Source organism: Lutjanus erythropterus, chromosome 7, assembly GCF_056507025.1.
Source record: "Lutjanus erythropterus isolate fLutEry1 chromosome 7, fLutEry1.hap2, whole genome shotgun sequence".
Classification (NCBI taxonomy): domain Eukaryota; kingdom Metazoa; phylum Chordata; class Actinopteri; order Lutjaniformes; family Lutjanidae; genus Lutjanus; species Lutjanus erythropterus.
Window position 1 is genome coordinate 26033974 of NC_139323.1, and position 26754 is coordinate 26060727.

The 26754-nt window shown below is 40.0% G+C and overlaps 1 protein-coding gene across 20 annotated transcripts in view; it reads left to right on the forward strand.

The window, feature by feature from the left end:
• adgrl2a (adhesion G protein-coupled receptor L2a) overlaps positions 1-26754 on the forward strand; it is a 126828-nt gene that overhangs the window by 87378 nt on the left and 12696 nt on the right. For 11 of the 20 annotated variants that reach the window (XM_084723328.1, XM_084723334.1, XM_084723329.1 and 8 more), the window contains 14 exons: positions 5017-5316; positions 6274-6377; positions 6996-7181; positions 8597-8635; positions 11073-11256; positions 12004-12126; positions 13453-13658; positions 14309-14482; positions 15221-15430; positions 17115-17335; positions 18759-18825; positions 23666-23757; positions 26180-26224; positions 26541-26567. In XM_084723328.1, coding sequence (XP_084579454.1) covers positions 5017-5316; positions 6274-6377; positions 6996-7181; positions 8597-8635; positions 11073-11256; positions 12004-12126; positions 13453-13658; positions 14309-14482; positions 15221-15430; positions 17115-17335; positions 18759-18825; positions 23666-23757; positions 26180-26224; positions 26541-26567 — 1978 coding nt within the window. The remainder of the gene's footprint in view (positions 1-5016; positions 5317-6273; positions 6378-6995; positions 7182-8596; positions 8636-11072; positions 11257-12003; positions 12127-13452; positions 13659-14308; positions 14483-15220; positions 15431-17114; positions 17336-18758; positions 18826-23665; positions 23758-26179; positions 26225-26540; positions 26568-26754) is intronic. The other 9 variants (XM_084723318.1, XM_084723336.1, XM_084723337.1 and 6 more) reach the window with 3 other exon arrangements.

Here is a 26754-nt window from a genome sequence, read left to right on the forward strand (position 1 = left end):
ACGTGACGAGCCTTGTTCCTCTCCTGGATCCCTGTCCCATTGTCTGTCATAAATACCAGACCTATAACCCCAGTGGTAATAACGGAACCACTGAGATGCATATAAGTGTAACAATGTGTGGGCGTTGAATCACACAAAGAGGTTATGAATAAGTCTGTCCCGACTATTGGCGGTACTTTGGAGAATATCACTCCAATGCGCTCACACTCTATGACAGCTAATTGAAGGTTCCCCTTGGGCTGAGTGCAGCAGAGACATAATAATCAAGGATCCTGTCCTGGTTTTCGCTATATAGCCTGAACGTGGGATTTGCTTCTTTTGTCATAATCAAAGGAGTATTGCATGGGGAAGGTATTCAGTGGTGTCAGGCATGTGTTGCCACAGTGGAAAGCAGAAAATATTTGGTCCATGTTATGAATCACAAAAAGCAGAGAAAAGGCTGCTGCAGCACTACCTAACAGATCAATACCCATCCCTCACAGTGACTGCTTATAAACTTATCCACTTAGACATCTCTGTGAAGGAGTGACTGCCTGAGAGGAGTGTCCATTTTAATACCTATGGGTTAATTCCTCACAGCTTTCATTGGATCAAATTAAACTGAGCTACGGCATAAAGGTAATAAGATTATTGTGTTGCTGGCAGGATTACTGGCTGACACGCTATGTACACATGAACAGCAGTGGTCAGAGAGGCTGCATTGTTTAGGCACGAATCTCTCTGGGAAGACTACATTCACATTGGCATCTTTTTCACACACGAAAGAGGATTAGCTTGCATCATAAACATGAAATGAAACCCCTGACAGGATTATTTTAGCCCTTTTGCTTGTGTCCTTTTCATAATATTCCTTGTTAATGAAGCTCTTTAATGTACAGTTGTATTCTATGATGCTGCACACTGAGAGCAACATTTTTTTTTTTTTTTAGCAATTCCAGCTCAGCTTTTCTGTCTCGTACAGCTCAGCAAATCCACCCCAGGTCCCTTTCCCAAAGCTGAAGCCATCCAGTTTGCTTTGGGGCAATCTCTTTCCAATGAAACGCTTAAGGAGTGCCAAAAACCCATTAGTTGGTATTAACCAAGTCCAACATTAATTACCCCCACAATTTCACCGCTGATAGCAGGTAGCACCGAAAAACTTCAAAGTGATTTATTTGTACATGTTGTAACTAGAGCTCGGAGCTCAACATCCCAGCGAGCTATGACAAGCTGCGCTCTTGAGCGAGAGGTGTAAACAAGATACAGTTGTTAGCTGACATGCTAAAGGAATGTGCTTGGATTACAGCAGATGCCGCTTTGATTTATTGGCCGAGGTCACGGGCCCTTTATCTTAAATCATGCTGTCGAGCGGCGATTCATTTTCATTTTATTTCTGTCTGGATTCTAAACTTCCCACCCATGGAGACTGGGAACTTATCATTATCATCTTTCATACTTTTGGAAACGAGAAACCTATAAAGGGCCTCACGGTTTCTTGGGAATCTTCTGGATGTTTGCCAAGCAAGCCTGCCCCAGATGTTTAAAAAGAAACAACGATAATAATTTGCAAACTATGTCGCCATGCATTCATTTTCTTGATAAAGCTGCAGAGTGTAAACTTAACCAGAAATTTGCAAGCCATTTTTTCCACTATTGCTTTCACCTCTGTGAGTCTTCTCAGTGAGTCATGAAAAAACAACAGTTATGGCAATAAAAGGGTATTGGTGCAGAATAGAGACGGGCATTTCTCCCAGCCAGCTAAATGCTAGTGCTGAAAGGACACTAAGCACAGGTTGTCTCTCAACCGCTGTGACAGGCCGTGCAGCCGAGAATTTCACTGTGTTGAGTAAAAGGATACAGGTGGGGGTGGAGGGACAAGAGAGGGAGGAGGCTGAGGTGAAGCCAGCCAGCCAAATCTGCCTTCAGCTCAGTGTCAAAACAGCCAGTCAGCTGTGTACACCTTCATGTCACCTGCTTGTGTGTGCGTGTGTTTGTGTGTATGGAGCTCTATATACCCCCATCACCAGGAGGGAGCACACAGAGTCATCTCCTCTGGTCAATAGAGCCTAATTCGCCACAGGTAGCAGCCAGCCTCAAAGATTTCCCTTCAGCTCAACTGTGCTGAAGCCTCTCATCCACACCTTGGGGCCTATGGTGATAGTAGTAGTGGTGTGTGTGTGTGTGTGATTGTGTGTTGGGGGGGTCAGTGGGGGGGTTTCTGCTATCAGCCAGACCTATTATCCAATGGAGGCAATAGATATGGAGGTGTTGCTGCCTGGGGTCTGGCTGCCTCCTGTCCAATCCACTGGAAGACAGAAACTGTCTTCTCGTTCTCCAACCTGGCCCCATTGTTTCTGAATTTTCCTGTCATCGTCCTCTTCCTGTGCCTCCATTTTCCACCGTCCCCCTCCCTCTGTCTGTGTCCCGCACTCTGCGAAATAAAGGTGCTAACTAGAACTACATAGGGTTCTTCGGCTTGTCTCTGTAGAGGCCCTTTTCTGCCACATTAGTTCTGGTTCTTGAACTGATTCTGTTCAAGATTCTCAGAACCTTGGTGCTATCTAGTGAACCAGCCCGCATTTCCACCGGTTTTGAGTAGAACCATTGTAATCAAGGATTTCATCAAAAGAAGATGTTGATCAATGCAGACCAATTTGCAGAACATGACACACCCACTTTGGTTCCCATGTAGAACCTCCTATTTTTTTTTTTGTTCCAGCTGGGAACCAACTTTTCAGGTTCCAAACCAATTTATTTTTAGTTAAGTTTTAAATGCAGTTCAAAGTTAGGTGCTTGAACCAGAATGGCGATGGTTCCATGTAGGTGGCAAAGGCTTGTTCTACCTAGAACTCAACAACCCAGAACCCACTTTGGGGGTTCTCTCCTTCTCTTCTTATTGTTTCTACCTTCAAAGGGTGCTAACAAGACCCACCCGGGGGATCTACCAAGAACCACTTAATTATTTTGTATTTTATTATAGGTTTCTTCTATAACCCTCTTGTCTTTTAAGGGTTCTATGTTCTGAACCAGCACACTAGGGAAAACATTATGAAAAGTACTTTTTGCTCTTTGGAACATGTAACCACCAACTTAAAAAACTACTCAGAGTAAGGCATGATGGGAAATGTGAGCTATCCAGATTGGTGTACATTTAATAATACAATTTGAAGTATGGGTAAAGATTTAAATATTTGAGGCTGAGGATCTTTTAATATCCATGCCTTTAACAATCTTTGAAGAACTCTTTCTTCCGAAAGTGATTCTTAATGGAACCCCTAGTCTTATAAAGAACCCTTGACAAACCCCTACTCCAAAAAAAAAAAACAGTTGTTCGGCAGTAAATGGTTCTGCATAGCAGCCCTTCAGGAAGAACCCTTTTAGACTCCTTATTTCTAAGGGTGTGCCTCTGACTCCCTCCTCTCTTTGACTCTGTGTCTCTTCGATGTTTTCACCAGTTGTACTACCGAGAGCGACTGTGCTCGGCTCAAGCAGTGAAACAGCACCTCTTCACATTCTCTGCATGCTCTACAGGCAGCCTAATGGAGGAAATCAAAGTACTCAAATGTGATTAGATTCAGTATGCACGTTGCATTCCAATCAGAGCTCCTTTCATTGATATAGCTTATCTTTTTAAATTCTACCAACAAATACTTTTTTAAGGGGGAGAGGGGGGGTCATGCTTTCTTTTTGTACTTGGAGATGTGGAGCAGATTTATATCAAATAGTTAGTGTTTATCAACATTTCATCTATGAAACTCCCCCATGTTCAACTTTTATGAAATGTAATTACTGCTTCTCACACTTCTCTGGTGTATCACATGAAAAATGTCTTCATAGTTTTTCCTTAGTGGCTCATGTTAAATGTAAGGAGTGCACTATTTTCTCCTTTCCCGGGACTGAAACATATTGTTTTTGCCTGGGGCATTGCATGAGTTACTGCACACCTGCTTTATCAGAGTATGAGTTGTAGCAAGAAACAACTGTAAAATGAATGTTCAGGCTACACATACAGGTTCTGTGTTGCTCTAGTGAAATTTAATCAGCCATGCCACAAAATCTCCCAGGCAAGAATGATTGCCAGGCAGGAGGATGTTACTGTAATTATTGTCTTGTTCACTGTAGACTGAGTGCCTTGGATAAGCCATAGTCAACGGGAAGGCAAATACGCTTGTTGCACAAAGCACTTAGCAGCAATTTACACAACAGGATACTTGGATGTATAAGCATTACAGTGTTGAACATGTTGAGGAAAAAAAATTAGGAATGTTGCTTACAGGGGGGGCAACTATTAAGGTTTAGTTGTAGATGAGGGCATCTGCCCACCAGAAGGCTGACTTTTGAATACCTGCCAGAGTATTTTTAGCGAAATGCTTGATATAGTCCACATCATGGACCCCAGAGGTGCCGCACTAATGAGCTGACCTCTTACTGCAACTGCTGGTCAAACTATTCAAGTCAAAATCAATTTTTATTTGCACAGCGCAATACCACAAACTAATATTTAGTTTTTATTTTTGCATCATGCTTTCATAAAGACAGATAAGTCAGGATCAGAAATACCGATCCCTGGAGGGAAATTGGGTTACATTACAGTTGCTCCAACCAAGAATAGAACTATATTACCACAGAGAATTATAAGAAAAATAGACAAATAGAAATAAGGAGACACAAAACAGTAGTGTACTTTTACAATAAAGCTCAAAATTGGTCTATAAATAAGTGTCAAAATGCAAGAATGTTATAATTAATAGTATTAATTCGAGTGTACAGTATGAAGGCAGTATTTATCAGTATATGTAACAGTATTATTGCACAAAATATTGTAAGTAAAGACATTGCATAGTGGAGTTATTGCACAATATATTGTACTGTTAGGTCAATATTGCACAGTTGAAGATATACATTATAAATATAAATAAATTATGGGTTATGGTCAAATATGTGTCCCACTGAGAATCCATAAATGATAGAAGAGATAATGTTTCCCCCACTGTGCTGCACACCATCACATAACACTCTGCCTCTGTCTCTTCACAGCTCCACCACTGTCAGAAGTCACCACGTCCCCGCAGCCTCAGAGAACTACAACCACCACCACCACAACAACCACGGCGCACTGGGGTGTGGCCAACACTACCACCACAACAGGGCTCAAGGAGGGCAGCAGGGGAGTGCCCAAGCCGCCTCCTGTGATTCCACAGACTACTTCCCCTCCGCCCCTCGAGTCCTTCCCTTTACCTGAGCGCTTCTGCAAGGCCACTGAGGAAAGAGACATAACGTGGCCTCAGACCCAGAGGGGCATGCTCGTGGAGCGACCATGCCCCAAGGGAACGCGAGGTAAACAGGACTCCCTCTCACCTCGGGGCCGTCAGCGTGCTCGCTGTTTTCAATATGACCCGAGGCGTCCCGAGAGGACATCCCTGAGTTTGTTAGATTCGTCTGATACTCATGCATACAAGGATCTTTGGTCACACTTTATTTTACACTAATAAGACATAACAAGCTGAACTTTATAGTAAATTAGACAAAAACTATAAATAATATGTTTTTTATTAGTCAGTAAACAAACACAGCTAAAGCCTAACAAGAAACAAACAGTTCTGTTTTAATGTGTCCCTCTAAGAAAGTCTAGAGTTTTATTTAAAGTGAGCACTAGTTTTTGTGCGTGTTTGGGGGCTCAGCGAAGACTGCTAATAATGGCGTCAAGTTTTAGCTGTGTCATTCCAGGTCGAAACATGATTTAGCAATCTGAAACAGCCATGGTGCAGAGGAGCAGGCTCAGCTGTTTTTCCTGCAGCTTGCGTGGGGACGTGCATCCCTCATTTGATTGTGTGTGAAATCGTGTTAGCGCTCCGAGTTCATCAGACACAGGGCTAATTAGGACGGGGGGGCGGGGGGGGGGATGTTGCCACTTTGTAGCAAAAACAGGAGCAAGCTGTTGGAAATATTTTCAGAAAATAATTTTGCATAAACAGAATTGGTGAGTTTAACATGTTTGGAGGTTACTATATTTAACAGTTTCAGTGTAATTTGTCTTTTGCATTCAAACAGCACAGTGAAGAAATAAAATATCCTTCAGAGCTAATAGTTCTGTCTGCACATACAAATACTCTCTGGCTTCGTATTTGTATAAAAGCTTTAAATTTGCATGTTTGTAAATTTCTTATTTGCGTGCAGGTTTCTCTGATTATTTTGTATCTTTGTCCTTTGTTGCCCTGTGAAGGATTTCATGGGAAAATAAATTTGATTTGACTTGATTGAACTTGACTATTCTGTTCTTGTTTTCCCTGTTAGGCACAGCCTCTTATTTATGTGTCCTTTCCAATGGGACCTGGCACCCGAAGGGCCCTGATCTCAGCAACTGTACCTCCCACTGGGTCAACCAAGTAGCCCAAAAGGTTTGTCACATTGTTTTTCCTCTGAGTGGAATGTGCTTCTTAAAAACATAGTAAGAGTAGACAAAATAATGGAGACATGTCCTTGTAAAGGATTTTCACACTGATGGGACTTAATCACAGTTATAAAGCTGGGTCTGATTAACTGCAAAAGCTGCATTTGTCAGCTATAAAAAAGTTTGGAAATTAGGACTTTGTTATAGGCTTATACATTAAGGAAAATTATGACATAGACAAACTGCATCTATAAAGAGGCTTAGCATAAAGCACAGACGGGGATATGACAGCATAAACTCTATATAATAGTATGTTGCCTCCAAGTTAAAAGCTTTCTACATGAAACAATATTTTCTCTTCCCTCTGGATAATATGTGCCAGAGATGTAACAGCAAGCAGCTTGAGTGTATCTGTTTTTTTTTAACTTGCCACACAGTAAAAAACTGCCACCATGGCAACTTCTCCTACGTGAAGAAAACATTAAACGCCCTTTTCACAATTGGCATTTCAAGGACTCATTCAAGTGTGATTTGATGTCAGAAACAGAGCTGTAAAGAACCCTCCAAGTCTGTCTTCTTGCATTCTTGTGAACATTATTCACTCTCCCCATCCCCTCCCCCGCAGATCCGCAGCGGTGAAAATGCAGCTAACTTGGCCAACGAGTTAGCCAAGCACACCAAAGGCCCCATCTTTGCAGGGGACGTCAGCTCCTCGGTGCGCCTGATGGAGCAGCTGGTGGACATCCTGGATGCTCAGCTGCAGGAGCTCAGACCCAGCGAGAAGGATTCTGCAGGACGGAGCTTCAACAAGGTAAACGCATCCAACAGAAAAATGCTTCCCTTGTTAACTTAATGCACTAATAGATTTTTTTCAGTGGCAGCCATATTGATATAAAATAGTAGGGGAAACCAATGATACTATTAGGGTCCTGTTCCATTTAGTGTAGCAGAGGCTTTCCACTGAACCAACAAGCACAAGAGCAGCACCCTGACTCTCTTGGTAACATGGTGTTTACTCTACTATTTCGTGTCAGAAAAGCTGTTTTGAAAAAGCTCTGTTAAGGTAACACTATGATAAAAAAAATCAATAAATGGTAAACTGATACTTAATTTAACTTTAGTTAATAATAGTTTTACTGCTAACAACAATTAAATTCTAATTATGTTTACTAATTATTAGTAATGCTATAATTTACATTATAAATTATATATTGTATGGCAGCTGATAAGAAATGATCCCAATTACACTGTCAATAAATTTGTAAACTACCAGTTTGTTGTTGTACACACTGTAAAATTTAAAATATATTTAATTTTTTTTTTCAACTTCTTCGTAAACCTCATCATTACATATAGAGATGGATCAGATATTTGTAACATTTTCTTGATGTAAAGCATCTATAAACATTATTTGGATGTCTATTATAAATGTACGTAAGTAACATAATTGTTTTAATCCAAATCATGATCTTTTCCAAAACCTAACAGGGTAGTGTTTGTACCTTTTCTTTCAGTGTCTACCCAAACATTGCACGGTCACTAAATTGACGGTGGAGCCCTGTGGAGAACGTGCTGTATAAACAGTATCTGGATGGCCGTTATTATTTGAATGTTTGTTAACAGTAAAATAACTATTAAGTAACTTTTAATTAACTATCAGTTTCCCATCTATTAATGATGATTATTATAAAGTGTTACCAAGGTAAGGTACCAGTTCTCTCTTGCCGCACCACTCTTCACCGACCAGTTAATACTTTTGAATGACAGATGCAGAAGCGACTACAGAGCACCCCAATGTAATGCCGTCAGATGTACAGTAGTTGTTATTGTTTGTCATGTGCATTCTGTCTCTTAATTTCAAGTTTGGGAAAAGCTGTCAGCTGGTGGTGCTAATTTTGTTCCCTGGATATGAGACAGCACAAAAACAAAAAAGCAGCTATGTTATTTTAGATACTGGCATGTAGCAGAGATCTGTATTCATTGCAGCATTTCTACATTTGTAAGACTGGCCATAATGTGAGATTTCAGTGATGTGAAAGGGTCATAAATGTGAGTTAAAGCACTTTACCTCTTTGACCTCCAGGTAAGCAGGTCACCTGCACATGAGACGGTGCACCAGCCTCACTCAGTAGTTCAGTCAGGGCCTTGTTTCTACAGAGCTCATGAATTTGTGCAAATTATGTGTCTCTATTTTTTATCTGTTCTTTTTCTTTTCTAATAAAAAAGCTTCAAAAACGAGAAAGGACATGCAGGGCATACATGAAGGTACTGGAGCAATGCTTCTGCCCTCTCTGCTTGCTGCCGTCCCCTCCTCTATTCCTGTGCTACTGTACTGTACCTGCCCTGTACCGGCCCAAGTTCAGCAGCATGCACCCTCTGCACTGTCATGTACTCCCTCCTCCCTGTGCTTCCTGCTTTTTTTCAGTAATTGCCTCACACGCAGACACAATCGTTCCTAAAGTGCTTTTTCTAAGTCAAAGAGAAGTCATCTCCAATTTACTGAGGTGGCTTCTTTACATGGATGTGTCTCTGTGTTTATTTCCCCACCTCTATGCGTTGACAGCGATGGTTTATTTTGGTTTTCGTTCTGTTTTTCCCTTTTGTGTGTTTTAAGTGTTTACTCAAGATTGCACGTCTGGATGCGTAACACCACGACTCAAACAAACATCCTGTTCTTACATTCCTCTCATTATTCATTTGCAGAAGGATTTACCGCTTTGTTGCATTTTTTTTTTGCTTTCATATGAGAGATCCTTTCAATACAAAACGCTCCTGAATGTTGCATCAAAAACACTTCGCTTATGATTTATTCAGACCTTTTATTTTTCCAAGGACCATCACCTGACCTTTCACCACATGTTAAGTAAAAATTGTGGCTCTTGTTTCACAAGGACGGAGGTTTTAGGTCGTAGAAGTCATTTGTTTCATAAATTAAGGGTGCAAATCTTCAACTCTATCTGGTTAATAGGGTTAGACAGGTCAAACCACTTTTTTCTCCCTTTTTCCTTGAATGCTATCCAGTTGGGTTCATACCTCAAAGTATTTTGGCCATATATATCCCTCAACCATTAGGGAGATCAGTGTCCTCCACCTGCCACCAAAGTCACCCCCCTCAATCCAGATCTCTCCTCCGGGAGGGTATTAAAATGGATCGAGCTAATTAGCCAGTCAACGGCCGTGAGCTCGTAAAAAGAAAAGAGGGAAAGAAGGAAAAAAATACATGTATATAGTCAGACCACCTCCCCAAAACTGTGAGATCATCTTGTTTTTTTAAATGTCACAACATTAAGAATTGAAGTCAGAGGCAGCGACAGTTTTACAGAGGCTGCATCGATGTAAATGACAGCACTTATTTGACTAATGACAACATGAGAGGATCTGGGACGGAGATCGTTGAGTCAGCAGTATCTGACATCTGCCATACTTGATGCTACATCACTATAGCTGCCCCCCCCACCCTTTCCAGCAGCCATCGCCGCCATTGATTACCTGATTAGACACATTGATTTGATTATTTCCTGAAGAAAAGCCCAGCGTCGTCTGGATCCTCTGCCCAATTTATCCTCCGTCTGTCCTGAGCTGCTCAGATGGCAGAAAGTGTGAGGATGGAAAACTGTTAGTGTTCATTTAAAGAAGTTAACATATCAAATTTTGATTTGTTTTGCACAGATTTCTCTTGTCCTTTTTTATTGATTTTTCCAGGGTGACTTAATGACTTAGTGTACAGTTGAGCAGAGGTGCAACGATGAGGTGATTAATTTATCAATCGAAAGAAAATTGGTTGCCACCTATTTAGATAATGATTTAATTGTTTTAGTCATTTTCAAGCAAAAATGTCAAACATTTATTTCTTCCAGCCTTTTAGACACGACAACGATTAATGAAAATAATCATCAGTTGCAGCCCTAGAGTATAAGTATTTAAGTATTTCACCATTCAGCACCATTCAGAACCCAGGACAATTCAAAGTGCTTTACAGGAGCATAGAAATAAATAAAAAAGTAAGAGAAAAACATTAAAATTGTATTTAAAAGACTATAAAAACAAAAGGAAAAAGCATACAGATAGTAACAACATAAAGAAACTGCATTTAAAAGACAATAAAGTCACAAAGCAAAAGCTTGGTGTCACTGGAAAGTGACAGTAAAACAATAATATTTTGAGGAAAGTCAAAATAAGAATTAAGTTCAAGTAAAAGAAAGTTTCTCCATGCTGGACACTGAACTTTTGCAATTAGAGAACTTTAATTGAGGACAGCTTTTGGTACTTTGACTTTCATCAGGCCATCTCGTAATATCCTGCTACTGGACAGACCTGATAGGCTCAATACACTGTGACCCTCAGCGTCTGCCCTGATGCAACGTCCTTGAAATAGAAACTGAATCCGCACCATCCCCAATGACGCTCCTGTTCTTCCCTCCCTCTGCAGTTTCTCCTTCATGATCAATACAGTTGCAAAAATTGTGCCGTTCTTACTCAGTAAATGTCTGTAATTAATTGATCTTGTCATATTTAACATCACAAAATAAATGTCCCTTTGGCTTCTTTATTTTTTCGTCATTATACTCCTCACAGATGTGATGCTTCATCTGTTTCATGTCTGCATGTCTCCACTTCATGCTTGCAAACGCACTCATTTTTTGTTACTCAAGTATCTTGTTGTTTTGTGTGCGTGTTTGTTTGTTTGTCTGGTTTGACACAGGCCATTGTGGACACGGTAGATAACCTCCTGCGACCGGAGGCCCTGAAGTCCTGGCACGACATGAACAGCACGGAGCAGACACACGCTGCCACCATGTTACTGGATACCTTGGAGGAAGGGGCCTTTGTCCTTGCCGACAACCTCATGGAGCCCGCCATTGTCAAAGTTCCTGCAGACCATATAAGTAAGTACAGCAGGAGTTTGTGGGGAAGCAAATGACAAGCGCTCTTGATTGATGCAAGCTTGGTTAATTTGATTACTTCCAATTCATTGAGAGGGGAACTCTTGTGATAGGAAAACAAGGCCGCCACATAAAAAAGGACTTTGTTTTCATAATAAGCGTTTAAACCTCGGGGGAACAGAAAAAAACAACGCATATTAGGTTTAACGAGTCGCTTACTGACAACGTGATGAATATCGGACAATTAAATAGACTGGATTCTCTGATTGCGAGTGCTTAGTTTATAAATGTATGCGTCTAGACCTTGTAACTCTATACATTAATGTGAACATTAGCCTGCTGTGGAGTCAGAAAAAGTACATTGTTTATCCCCAGCCTCCTCCTCCTCCTCCTCTCATTTTCTTCTGCCGTTAGACCAAATAAGGAAGGCTTCTCCTTTCTGCACTGTTGTTTTATTCATATTAGTAGGAGTCTCACTGCGAAATGATCACTTTGTGATTGACGTCTTTATTGCGGAGCTCACTGTCACAAAGCTTCAGTGTTTGAGTCGCTGATTTGTCCTTTGGTCTGTGCCAGCTTTTCAGTTTGGGTAGAAATGTCAGGAACAAAGCTGTGGCATCAGTATTCTCCACTGTTTCGTTTATATGCCCTCAGGTCAGAGTCAAAGAGTCTAAAATGACCAATATTTCCGTCTTTTGTCTTTTAATCTCTCTTGTCTAACCCGTCCTCTGTCTTTTCTGCACCTGGCAGTCCTGGATGTGTATGTACTCAGCACGGATGGCCAGGTCCAGGATTTTAAATTTCCACAATCCAGCATGGACGGTGTCTCGATCCAGCTATCGGCCAACACCGTCAAGCTCAACAGTCGGAATGGTAGGTTCTCTTAAACGTACCAAAATTTTCATTTTTAGGTCTGGATGAATATGGAAAAATATGGAAAATAGAAATAAATATGGAAAAAAGAAAAGGAAAAATATTAGTATATCCAGATTATTTCCCTATTCTGTTTTCTAAAATATAAAGTTGTTTTTCATGATGTTCTGGGGAAAACAATAATACAGTATCGTTTATTTTCAATGTGTTAAGGGAAACTAATGAAGTGTAGGAGGCACAGGTGAATTAACTTTCTCTTTGAGATGTTTGACAGTGGAACATCGTCCAACTATTCTGCATAGGATGAATGGACTGTAGGGCAACAACTAACAATTATTTTCGTTGTTGATTGTCTTATTTCCTCAATTAATCAATCAGTTGTTTGCTCTCGTAAATGTCAGAAAATAATAAAAAATGTTGATCAGTGTTTCCCAAAGCCCAAAATGACGTCCTCAATTGTGCTGTTTTGTCCACAACCCAAAGATATTCAGTTTACTGTTATAGAGGAGAAAACCAGAAACCTGAAAATATTCACATTTAAGAAGCTGGAATCAGACAGTTTTGTCTTTTTAAAAAAAAAAAAATTAAATTAAACTGATGGATTATCAATTAATGGCATAATTAAATCAAAATCGATTACTCACTGCAGCTCTAGTGGACTGAATGGTTACAGTGGGTAAATGGAAGTTTTCCAGCTTGACAATACAAAATATGAAGCCTGGTGAAGGATTTCAAATGGGAAAAGATAAAAGGCTGTGCATTAAATTTGTCTGATTCTGGTGTTAACATACATGTTAATGGTTGGATTTTAAAACCATTTATTTACATAATAAACATCTACCTATGTGGTCTTGGATGTCAAATATGGTCTGACAAATCTAGTGAGAAGTCTGAGAACTTGAGTTTTTAGATTTTTATTTAAATGGAAACCCTGAAGAAAGGAGGAAAAGCTTGATCAAGATACTTGTGCAGACTCCAACAGTGATGAAATGCTTATTCAGTGTGTGAGAAAATGGGAAATGTGAGGATGTGTATTGGACTTTTGCTCCCAGTGTTGTTTCTGTGGAAAGGCAAAGACTCGGTCTGTGTTAGTGTAGGAGCCCAGCAAAGGAGTTGATCTCTAAAAACCCTAAGATTTTGGCTGAAAAATGAGAGGTCACTTCTTCCTCTCATTATTGCAGCTTCTGTGTTGAATATTTTAAATTGAATTATATTGAAATAATTGAATATTTTTCGTTCTCTCTTGTGCATGTTTGTCTTCTCCTCAAAGCTCAATTTTTTTTATTGCTCATCCTTTGACATCTGTCTGCGTCTTTCACCCTGCAGGAGTTGCCAAGCTGGTTTTTGTGCTCTACAAAAACCTGAGCCAGTTCCTCAGCGCGGAAAACGCCACCATCAAGATGGCCAACGAGGCTTACGGCCGCAACGTGTCGGTGGCTGTCAACTCTGACATCATCGCCGCCTCAATCAACAAAGAGTCCAGCCGTGTATTCATTAATGACCCGGTGATTTTTACCCTGAAGCACAGTAATGTGAGTCTCCCTGCTGGAGTGAATGGAGAGGTCATATTAAAAACACCAGGAGGGAACATCCAGAGTAGACAGAGATCTGCAATTTGAATTGTAAATGTCTGGCTAGGTCAGTCGGCAGTTTATTTAAGTCATTGAACATCAAATTAAAGGAGTCTTTAGAACCTAAGTGAATTCTTAATGAAAACTAATTCTTTAATCAACATTGGGATATAAATGATACCCATTTTCTTTTATAGTGGGGGAAATTAACTCCTAGATTAGCCGTACAATCTAGGATGAAATTACTGGAGCACCAATTATCTTTCGTCTTTTAAAGTTGTCACTAGAGTTCCCAGAGGGCCACGCGTGACTCCATTCTTTATCAGAGAAATTGTGCAATTCCAAAGACATGCCGTCAAACAATTATGCCTCTCTGTTATTAAGGCCTCATATACCCAACTATGCTTCGGTTGATTTGGCAAGCATGTGCCAAATGAGATACAACATATGAATTGCTTCATAAGAGCTGTGAAGTGAAAAATCCTCATCCATATCAGTGCGGAAAAATACTTTGTATGAGTAGGGGGTAAATGGCCTCTGTGTTCTACATGTACTTCAATTTCAGGCAGTCAATTATTTGGACACTTAACCATATCTCTTGTTATCTGCAGATTGAGCACTACTTCAACCCCAATTGCTCCTTCTGGAATTACTCTGAGAGGAGTATGATGGGCTACTGGTCCACCCAAGGCTGCAAACTCCTGGACACCAATAAGACACACACCACCTGCTCCTGCAGCCATCTCACCAACTTCGCCATCCTCATGGCACACCGCGAAATCTCAGTATGTCACCTTCCTCTTCCTTCAAAATAGTATAAGACTTGTTTTCTATCGCTTAAGCAAACCCCAGGCATTCTGGTTTCTAATTTTAAATAGCAATCTTACAAGAATACACAGCGAGGTTTAGAGAGATGACCAGTGTGTTGCAGTCTATCAACTGCTTCCTTCATTAACTGTAAAATTTTATGACTTTGTCTGACACACGTTCTCCACCTCAGCAAATAGAATCCATTTTCCTAAAAACTGCCAAAAAAGTAAAGACTTAATGTTATGTAATATGTAAGAATTTTAGTTTAAAGCATTAAAAAATTAACGATCATCAACAGAATGTGCATAAATAAAAGGTTTGACGTTTTTGTCAAAGACATCTTTGTATTGTGTTGCAGAGATATCTACTGAAGTTAGCATTCTAACAAGCTAGCAACATCCCATCCTGTCTCGTAATTCCATTTCGTACTAAAAGAGGCGATAGTCCAAGTATTAGCTTAGGCCGGCTCCTCTGTAATTTTAGCTGGACAATGTGTGCAGACAGCAAAGTTTGCTGCCTTTATTCGAATATAAATGTGTATTTATGCCTGTGTGTGTGTTATATACATTCATTCATTCTATAAATTATATAAAGCAGGTTTCGTGCTTCTAATTAGGTCACATGAGATGTAAATGTTTCCTCACAGAGGGAAAAGAAAAGCACATAAGCTTCTTTCTTTTAACAAACATATTTTTGTTTCGCCTGTGTACCAGGTTAATGACAGACAGCACGAGCTGCTCCTGACCGTCATCACTCGAGTCGGGATTGTGGTGTCCCTCGTCTGCCTCACCATCAGCATCTTCACCTTCTGCTTCTTCCGGGGCCTGCAGAGCGACCGCAACACCATCCACAAGAACTTGTGCATAAATCTCTTCATCGCGGAGTTTATATTCCTAATTGGTATCGATATGACGGAACCCAAGGTAAGCCGGAACGATTGCACCCTATTGATTTGGTTTTGATTCATTTGCGCTCACTTTATCTCCTCTTGCCCCCAAAACAAAACAAAAGGCCCTTTCAGAGTGAAATGGATGAGACTTTAAGCATTGTTTGTTTCTAACCTTCTCTGCTTGTCCCTGACATGACATGAGTGGGACAGCACCATTAATATAGATTACTAAGGGGTCCTGTCTTCCACTTGACAGGTCTTTTTTCCTCTTTCACTTAAAGCCACGGTTGCCATGGCAGAGCCTGCATCCATACCATTTTTTTTTTTTTTTTGCCTTTCTTTCACCTACATTTTCCCTCCAATCTCTAGAAGCACAAAAACGTTTTTTTTTTTTTTTTTCCCACATACAGCTGGGAATCAAAGCCTCAAATGCTGAGCTGTATGATTAAATCTCTAACCTTACAATACGGATGCCATTTAAATTTCTGCCGCGCTGATGGAAAGTTAAACCTGTGCATAGTCAGAGCCCATGTGGTGAATGAATATTCATTACCTTTTTCCAGCAGTTTCACTGATATGTGTTCGGGTGAAGCAGCAGCGGTGAATGTCATCTTTTCAGAGGGTTTTAATAAAAGATGGGATGTATGATATACAATTTTCAATAAAGAAAGTGCAAGGGAGATACCTCCTGTCAGGTTTAAATCATTTTTGTTCCAAAAGTTAATCTAAAAAAAAATCTCCCCTTTTTATGGAAACCGTTCTTGCATTGTTTATTCAAAAAAAAAAAAAAACTTCATAATTCAAAGGCAACTCCCTTCACCAAATGTTTGAGTTTCGAAACAAACTCAAACTCTTAAAGGTGTAATCTGCAATATTGTCCTAAAAAAAATTACTCATATACCCATGACGAGTGTGGTGGTGGCTGCTTGCAGTCAACCTGCCCTCTGCCTGTTTCCTCATTATTTTGCTGTGATTGGGATGTTTTTACAACCCAAAACATCTGTATTCAAAGAGATGCAACAATAAACTATCTTTCTGGTGCATTTACAAGCAGCTCAGACAAATCTTAGAATCACAAAAATTCTGTATTTAACAAAATATTCACAGTGAACTATGAACCCAATTTGTCATTATTTGGTTGCTCAAAAATGAAAATATTACATGCACTCCAATGAGTTTATTCAACAATTTTTGAAATACAATTTTTGGTGTTTCTAAAATCCAGATATTCAGTTTTATCTAAAGACAAAAACTAAATTATCTCAACAAAACAGTATTAGTTAGTATGACTAACTAATAAGACTTTTATAAGTTTGAGTTGGGCTCCAAACTCAAAAATCCATTGAACTAAATTGATTTTAAATTTTCACTGCACTCCAACTACAAAAAAAGTATACAAATGCTCTTAAAGTACATGCTGTTGCATGCAGGATGTATACAGTCGGGACATACTACTTCCTCATGATATCGTGCATTGAACTTTGACCCTCTTGTTTATACACTCCTCACAAAGGTCAGAGTAGCCAGAAAAGGTATTTTCTTGCATACTCCATTTGACATACATATTGCCATATTGACATGTATTTGGACAGACTAAACCTTTTTCTGGCACACTGAATAGTATGATAGTTTGGGTACTGAAACGCACAGCAAGAGTTTTTATTTTTTTGCAATGTCCTTGTTTATCCTTGAATATTCTTTAATGCTCTAAATCTTAGATTGGGTGTGCCATCATTGCGGGGATCCTCCACTTCTTCTTCCTGGCTTCCTTCTCCTGGATGTGTCTCGAGGGGGTCCAGCTGTACCTCATGCTCGTGGAGGTCTTTGAGAGCGAATACTCGCGGAAAAAGTACTACTATGTGTCTGGTTACCTCTTCCCAGCCATCGTGGTCGGAGTCTCCGCAGCTATCGACTACGGGAGCTACGGGACTGACAAAGCGTAAGTGCAGGCTTTCTGAAACACATCCTAGGAAATGCAGAGCAGACACGCTGGATGCTCCACTGTGTGGGCTTACCTGCTGTGTCTGTGTGGCAGCTTTTGAAAAGAAAATCTCCTCATCATTTCTGCCAGCGCCTTATGTGCCTCCCCGGAGACCACACCAAAAACATTTGAGCTCCTTTTGCCAGGGATGGACAGCTGTTCAATTTTTTATGTCATTTGAAAGTGGCTGACAGACTCAACACTGTGGTTTCAGGGGGGGCCGCAGCTACATTAAAGCCTTTCTGCTTAAAGACCCTCCTGTGACCTCTTGTTTGTAAATGCTCTCTTAAAGAGAGGAGCACTGTGTAGAAAAAGGCTTTTACGTAGATTAATGGCCATATCTCAGCTAAGACCCAGCTATCAAGAGGGGCTACGTGGGGTCTTCCCACTGATTTGTACATCTGTATTAATGTTCAACCTGTGAAAGGAGCGTTTGAAAGCGTTCCAAGTTAAATATTGACTAGAAATTACACTGTCATCAGCCTAAGTAACCAAAAATTAATGTCTTTCCATTAATATTTGGCAGTAGGAGCATGAAGACAAGACTAAATGTGCTTATGCGGGAGAAAAGCATGGAATTTGATTTTTTAGCAACTTCCAGGTTTGGATAACAATGGGAAAATAAAAATAATGAATGATTCACTGTATTTTTTTTAACTGGGAAGGCATTGCTATGCAATACTTAAATTAATACCAGCGTATTAAATGGTTTAGTGGCACCAGAATGTGCCAGTGGCCACCAAATCGGGGCTTTTACACCAAAAAATTTCTCTGTGTTGCATGCTCCAGGAGCCCCCTAGCCGGCTACTTTTCCCCACTGGTTGGCTGCACCATATTGCTGTTGAAAGCCCTGTTTATTTATATAATTATATATATTGTATAATAATGGTGTATTTAAGACAATGAAATAGATCTCTTCTGTGTTAGGAAACCAAACCTTTTATGGCTGCCTTTATCGTTGTTCCATGGACACAGTTAATAACCAGGGTTGCACTTTTTTCAACTGTTTCGGCTTATTCTTATTGTTATTTAATATGTTAAGGGAGAACAAGTGGGTTATAGGTAGCATCAGTTAGTTTACGTGCACTCTAGGCAGAGATATGTGACAGTGGAGCTTCGTCCAACCCTCTGCATAGGACACAACAGCTACAATCGGTAACTGCAAGATTTCTGAGCAGTGGCTTGACAATCCCAAGCCAGGTTGGCTTCCAAATGGGAAAAGAAAACTAGATGTTAGATATTGTCTACTGAAAAATCTACCGAGAAATCTGTCAAATTCGAGTCTGGAATTTTGAAATGGAAAATGTACAGGAACTGTGAAAACGATCTTGTAATGTGTGCTGCTGCCACCAAGCTGAAGTGTGCATCTCTTTTGTCGCAGGTGCTGGCTAAGTGTGGACAATCATTTCATATGGAGTTTTATAGGACCTGTCACCTTTATCATCATGGTAAGCTGTTTTATTTTCCTTTGAATACTGAGACTGACAGAGTGAGGAAGGGACTGAGAGGCTGAGATGAAAGACAGAGATAAAGGAAGAGAGATGGTTGAACTGAAGGAGAAGTCAGACGGATTTTTGCTCCTCAGTCTCCTCCCGTGATGACAGGTTAATTTTGCGCCAAAGACAGATTTGGAGGCATCCGACAATTCTCCCTGCCTCTCACTGCCTGACAAGGATCTGGATTTGATAGTGTACTTTAACCTCGCATTTACACAACTCCTGTGAAGTCTCACGTTACAGGCGTTGACTAATGGGCCTTCAAGTTACTCTGTGCAGTGGAAACCACTTTTAGTGATCACGGTTAGAGTGATCAGCAGCTTATATGGATCAAAAAGCTTGGCACAGAATCATTCCCATACAAATGCTGTTTAAATAATTTGCTTATAGTGGTTTAGTTTTATGAGAATCCTCATTAGCTACAGCACTGCAGCAGTTATTCGGAATTTGTTTTATACATGGCAAAGCATGGAAAACAATTTAAAACTATGGTAATTATATATTTTTTAAAACTTTACTCCCGTGTTATTTACTTAATGGGAAAAAATGTAATTTTCTTTCAATGAAAAATTAAACTACAGTAGGATATATTTTTTATGCAGTACTGTATTACAGTATATTTGAATTATACACAGTGCAGTAATTTGATTTGTACAGTAATTTGAAAAGTGGTAGAAATAGCTCTACTGTACAGTCAATAAAATTTGGTAAATAGCAGAGCTGTCCATTTCATTACTTTACATTTATTTATTGTATGAATTTGTTAAATACCTGATTCTGATTGGTCAGTCACAGCATTCTGTGGTCCGTTCTTGCGATGAAGAACAGACCATTGTTGCAGTATGAATAACAGACCTCTGCGATGAGGAACAGACTGTTGCGATGAATAACAGACCTCTGCTATAAACGTAGTTGTGATCACAGACTCTGGAGGAACAGTAAAATAATTTTAAAATCAATAATATCATTTTTTAAAACTTTTGTGTCTTATTATTGATTTTTTTAAGTAAGTGGCTGCGTAATTAGTATAATTCTATAATTTGACCTGGACAGATGTGATCACTATAAGAAGTTTCCACTGTACTTTTTATGATAAAGCAACAAAAAAGATTAAAAACTGGCCTTGAACTGTCCATTTTGCAGCACATTCAATAAGATTTTATAGCTCTTTTTCTTCTCCTCTGCTTCAGCCTCATTGTGTGTATATGTGTGTGTGTGTGTGTGTGTGTGTGTGTGTGTGTGTGTGTGTGTGTGTGTGTGTGTGTGTGTGTGTGTGTCTGCCTTTAGTAAATAGCAGATGACAGTGCAAGGGAGAAGAAGAAAAGCAAAGGCACCTCTCTGTTTGGTCAAGGACCGTCAGGGTGAAGGACATATAGCATATCGTAATGACATATGTCCCATTGAGGCATGCAATTATTTACTGGTCATGACATTATTATCTCCCGCTCCATCAGAGTGGCTCAGAAGAATGAGACCTTAGGGAGTCTTGCCTCTCTGTGCAAAAAAGAAAAAAAAAGAAGAAATAGCAGGTGGTATTCCTCGGATATTTCCTCTCAGCCCACCACACCATGTATTGCTTTGCCCTCGTGCACACCGAGGGATGAGGAAGCTCTGCAAACTTGTCTTGCCGCTGTGCAGGGAGGACGGGTGGTATTTGTTCAGTACTGTGTTCATTATCCAGCATAATGGTCGGTACTGTATCTACAGATGCAGTGACCTCTGTTGAACATCAAACTGACACTGAAAATATACTGTAGAGAGGGGGCACCCGTGTCAAATTCCAGCCAGTCTCTGTGCGCACCACTGGCAGACCGCTAGGAGCTTTCAAAGTAAAGATATAGTACAGCTTTTTGTCTGTGTCCTAACAGAATAAATAAAAGACGAATGTGCTCACTGGACTGCATTTCACAGTTTTCTCAAAGAGAGACATTGCCACTCGATGTAGCATTTAAAAATGGAGGAGGAAGTGCGCTGAGGGTCTGTGTCGGATTGAAATGTCTTGCAGTAAATGGTGAAATGCCTGTTTCTCTTTTGTTTTCATTGATTTTTTTTTCTCTTTCTTTTTTTTTTGGCTCTGCACCCGCTTTGAATGTGTGAGCTTATAATTGAGGAAAAGCTAACGCTGTATTAAAACAAACATACATTTCTCCCTGTCTCAGCAAATGCTCTGTCAGCCACACAGGAATATGCTTCCTCTCCCTAAATTGGGCCCTCATTGTTTTCCAATCGTGCGTTGCTTCTATTATGATTTGCATGAAAAATGCGTTCTGCGGTGGAAATGATGATCAGGATCCCGGCGGTGATGACCGGAGAGATAGAATCATGACCCTGTGAGGAGCTAATGTATTGTAGCAGAGCTAATGTGTGACAGGAATGAGGTTTCGCAGCACTGTGCTCATGGCATCGCACACTGCTCCTCTGATTTGGTGCAACAATTAACTCAAAAAAGACAAAGTACTGTGGAAAGGGGCATCTCAGGGGAGCGTGCGGGAGCAAGGTTTGTCTACACCATCCGTGACCCTGGTTTCTCTACAAATTGGCTTTGTCCTTGTCAATGAGGGAGAGAGAAAGGAGAAGAAAAGGCACATGAGCAAGAGAAAAAGGAGAGAAAACAGTGCTGCTTTGGCTCATGTCTGGATCCCCCACCCTCCACCCAAGCCATGTTTGTGCCAAGTAACATTGGTATTGACCTAGGGTGGTCATGCTTTTGTTTCCTCTCCTTCTTGTCTTGCTTTTCCTGTTTTTGTTTTTTTTTTTATTTTCGCTCCTGGCTGAAACAGGTCCTAAATACTGACAGAAAACAAAAGCCGGAGGAAGGCATTTAGATCCTTGTTCTCAGGCAGAGGTTGCCCTGTCTCTGGGCACAGGGGGGTATTAGCTCCATGAAAGGGGAACATGGAAGTAATGAGTGGTGGGGGGGAGCCATTAGTATGCTTGAGATAGCTTCAACACGAGGCCTCTTGGATCATGACACGTCGCAAGCAGTTCTTATCATCTGGACAGCTCCATCTGCACCTTTAATATTTTATCCCCAGCAGTTCATTTGGAGTTCAGTGTGTACACACACAGTCCACTTCAGAAAAAAGCTTTCTCCTCGGTCCCAGTGTGGCGAGCTGCTTCTGCATGGCTTGCAGTGATGATTCAGAGACAGAGAGACAGAGTGAAGGATAGAGGCAGGGCGGCTCAGCCCTAGCAAAAGGGGGGATCCCCCCAGGAAGGGCTGCGAAAGCATGTCGGTGGGGGTGGATACATGTGCCGTGCTGCTAGGTTACTTTAAAGTACTGTGTCCCTCTCCTCTGTCTCATTGGATCCATGTCACCACTCTAGGCTGTGTGAAAGGGTTTTGGGAAAAAAAAAAAAAAAGTCCTCACCCTCCTGTCCCCCTACCTCCTTGTCCCCTCCCCCCACTGTCTGACTCATGCAGGCGGCTGATAGAAATAATGGCTGATAGCTGCGAAACAAAACATAGTTTCAGTGCCGTCTCTGATATAAAAGAAGGTTCACGATTCAGGATTTTTTTTTCCCTCTTTTACTGCCTCGGTTATTGTGAGCGGCTCCATGAGTTGATTGCATGTGGAGGAGTGATGTATTGATCACAGGCAGTCTTTTGATAGCAGCATGCACCAGAACACGGAGAATTTCTGCTCAAGAGTGGATGGTCGTGGTCTGAGTCCAGCTCACAAAGGTCATTCATTCATTTCATAGCGGCAATGCGTCTCCCCTTTGTGTCTTGCCTATGTTTGCTCTCTCTCTAAAGGCAACATGATAACACTGAAAATGCACTGTTTATAAGGCTCACCTTGAAAAAAAGCTTTTTTTTACTCCAGATGCATCTTATTTTTCCTGTTACTCACATGCCAGCAATACAGTAGCCTACATTTATTTGCCTCCTGTATTTTTGCATTTCTCCGATCCTTTGATATGCACTATTGGAGGCACACATTTCAATTTTGTTTTCTTAGATATTCCTTGACATTATTTATACATGCCCGGCTTGCAGTACAAACACAGTCTGGTTACTCTGCAGTGTGAGTGCATGCACATGCTGTGTCAGGGACTAGTTTGCCCCAGAATAAATGTTTTTGAAGTAAATTATTTGGAGCGGCTCCTCGCTGGCCCATCCAGTCTTTGTGTCTCTAAATCACGGTATTGATTTTTAAGGTACCGAATAAATGCGCTCAGAAACACAGCACATAGTATCCTTGTCTCAACCTGATATGTGCCACTGGCTCCCTTAAGATTTAATACATTAAAACAAGCAAGAAACCCCCCTCCTCCTCCTCCCCCTCTCCCTCTTCCCTCTTTCTCTCCCTCTTTTCATCTGTCCACACGCAAGAATCGAACAAAATATACCATGTTCCCTCAAGCCTTTTGGAGCTGGTTATACCTTATAATATTTCACTATGTGCATAAAATGATATGCAGTTGTTTTGTACAACAAGAGGGTCTCTTATTTCTCCTGCTACTTTTCATTCCCTTCTGACTTTGCCAGACTGCTGCTGTGTGGCTCTTTCTTTCTCTTTCTTTTTTTTCTACTGTGATGGATTTTAATGCATTTCCATGCTCTTATTGATATAGAATGACACTAAATTTGGCGCCAGTCGGCCCGTCTGAGCCCGGCTGGAACGATAGATGTTTATTGGATTAGTCTGTGGACATGCAGAGATCTGAAGGCTCTCCTCTTTTAATACTTATAGACAAATTAACAGTTTTTTTTTTCTCTCACTCTGTCTGCTATATCTTGAGTCATACATCTTCATGTATTAACACTGCCATTACTCTGTTTTGACAGCTCAATCTCATCTTCCTGGTCATCACAATGTACAAAATGGTGAAGCACTCCACCACCCTGAAACCAGACTCTAGCCGACTGGAGAATATAAAGTAAGTAAAGGGTCATAATGCTGAACCCCCGCATTCTCTTGCTTATCAGCTATATAACACTGGTGCTATTCTGCCACTACCCCCAGGAAAACTAAGGCTCTTTTACTCGTGAGGTAATGATTTTTATTTATTTATTTATTTTTTACTTAACAATGTTTCACGGGAAAATGCATTACCTCCTGCGTCTCCAAGCCCACTCTCAGTACTGGACCAGCAAGTGGCATTAGAATATACATATGTATATACACAGTCATAAAGTGGTTTATATCATATAAAGTTATAAAGCATTATAATGACTTATAAGGTCATGTATAATTTCTGGATGTTCACTGAAATCTTTTGGGATGAATCACAGTATAGCTGTAATACATTGTAATATGTTATAATTCATTATAACCACTGTTATAATACATTATAATGTGATTATAATGCATTATAAACTTACTTATAAGTACTTACAGCAATGTAAAACTAGTTAAAATTAGTTATAAGCCCTCAAAGATTCATAATACTTTATAACAATAATCATAACACATTATAAAGCATTTTGTAATGACTTACAAGGCCAAGTATCGTAATACTTAATCATTGTAGGCAAGGATCATACTATATTGTAATTCTCATAGCTGTAATACATTATAGCCATTTTAAAATGTGTTGTAATCACTGTTATAATGCATTATAATGCAACTATGATGTATTATAAGATTCGTAATGCTTTATAATAATAATAATAATAATAGATTTGGAAGCAGTTAACAATGACTTATAAGGTCAAGTATCATAACATTTAATAATTGTTGGTCACTCACTGACATTTTTGGCAAGAATAATTGTGTATTATAATTCTCATAGCTGTAACATATAATCATTTTATAATGTGTTATTATCAGTCACAATCAAGCATGAAAAGCATGTGATTATTATAAAACGATTGTCATGTAGTGCAACTAATTTTCTGGGGGAAAACATTACATTACTGTAATGTAAATGTCCACATTCAGTAGTCCAACATAATGAAGCGCAGGCATTATAATCACATTAAAATGCAATAATATAATATTAGTAATTATGATGGATTATAATGTATTAGCATTATAAAATGGTTATAAAGCATTACAATTATGAGAATTATAATACACAATGATCCTTGCCAAAAAAAATACAATGTTTTGTAATGTGTTATTATTACTCTTATAAAGCATTGGGACATTTATGAATGCTTATAACTATATTATATGTTGCTACATTATAAGTATGCCTGTAACTCATCTTAATGCGTTGTAGACATTAACGTCATAAAAAGTTTTACCTTTTTTATCCAGTCAGCGTTTGAAACGATCCAGATCAAATGGTACATCTTTTGTTATTTTGACTCGAGAGATTTCAAATGTTACACAGTTTTTCAATTAGACTTTTGGCAGGACTGTGCTCTCATGATGACTACACAGACAGACAGTCATCTTTTTGTCCTCTGTTGTTTTGCTCCAAGCCACCAGCCGCAGAATTGCACTGGCATGACACACATCACTCTCAGGCTGCGACTTAACTATGCGCTGTTAGCTCTGCTAGGGTGGGGTACAGTGTAACAGCTACCATGTGTGTTTGTTGCTGGAACATGTCAAAACCTTTTTTTATAGATCCCAGAAAAGAAGAAATTCCTTCCCGACACAACCGCCACCACCCGACCACCACCACCACCACCACCACCACCCCACCACCCCCTTCTAGTTCAGCCTCTACATTTATGACGTGTTTCGCTTTGGGAAGGAAAGCCATGTTTTCTGAAGCACTAATTGTTTTGTTTTGGGGTTTTTTGCACTTCAGTGAAAACAATATTTATTGCTGTTTACTGCAGGCTGGATTTCAGGGCCTCTTCCATTTGGGATTGTATGGTTTTGTTGCTCGCAGTAGCAACAGCCCCGTGTCAGTTTGCACCATTATTTTACGTATTTCAACTTCCACTTCCCTCTGTGTGGGAGCAGCAGTGTTGCTATTTTCATCCAGTGTTTGTTATTTTTCATTTTTCCTTAATGAATGTGTGCAACATTACAGCACTGTGGTAAATCTGCAATCAGGAAAAACAGGCAGAAAAGGGCTTATTTAGACTTCATGGTTTATTTGAGATAGACTACTCCCTTATCAAGGAAACCACAACAGAACACATTCACCAAACATGGTGGAACATGGTGAGATTGGTCTTGGAAATGTTAGAAATTATTCCTCCTAAGTTTGTTTATACTGCAGAAATACACTGTGTATTAATAGCTGTTTCTTTGTGGTCTTTTTATTTATGTTTTTTTTTTTTTGTGCCAAAGTTTGGTCAGTGTCATTGCATGTTGCATGTGAAGGCAAAGTTAACGCAGCCCCTCTCCTTTCTCTTCTGCTATCATTCTCCTCTCTGTCCTGCCATCCACACCAGTAATTATCGCGTTTGTGACGGCTACTATAATACAGATTTGCCTGGGTAAGCTTTTTACTATATACCTCAGACAATTTTTTTTTTTACCCACACAACACCACCCACGTATTGCAGTGGCATAAATGCAAATTTAACCACAGACAATGTGCTCTGCAATGCTTTTACACTGAATTTTTATAATGGAATCATCACCAGCAAAAACATACAACTCTCAGTTCTTGTGAGACACTTAATTTCATTGTCTCTCATGATTTCCCTTGGATCAAAGTTGACGATATCTTACTCAAATGCCGACTAACCCACGCTCTTATGCGCTCTGATCTAATTGTGTTTCTCTCTTCCTGCTTATCATGCTCTCTAGCTATGAAGATAATAAACGGTTTATCAAGTAAGGACATGTTGCCCAGAAGTCTCCTCCTCTTCTTCAGCTTGTAGTTGATTCTCTCTCCTCGTTTATTCTTTTCTTTTTCTTTCTTTCTTTCTTTCGCCGGTTCATCCTCTCCTGAGCTCCAGCTTCAAAGCTACTCATCCACTGTCCTTGTGACTGTTCACTTTCACCATGTCCATCATCTTGA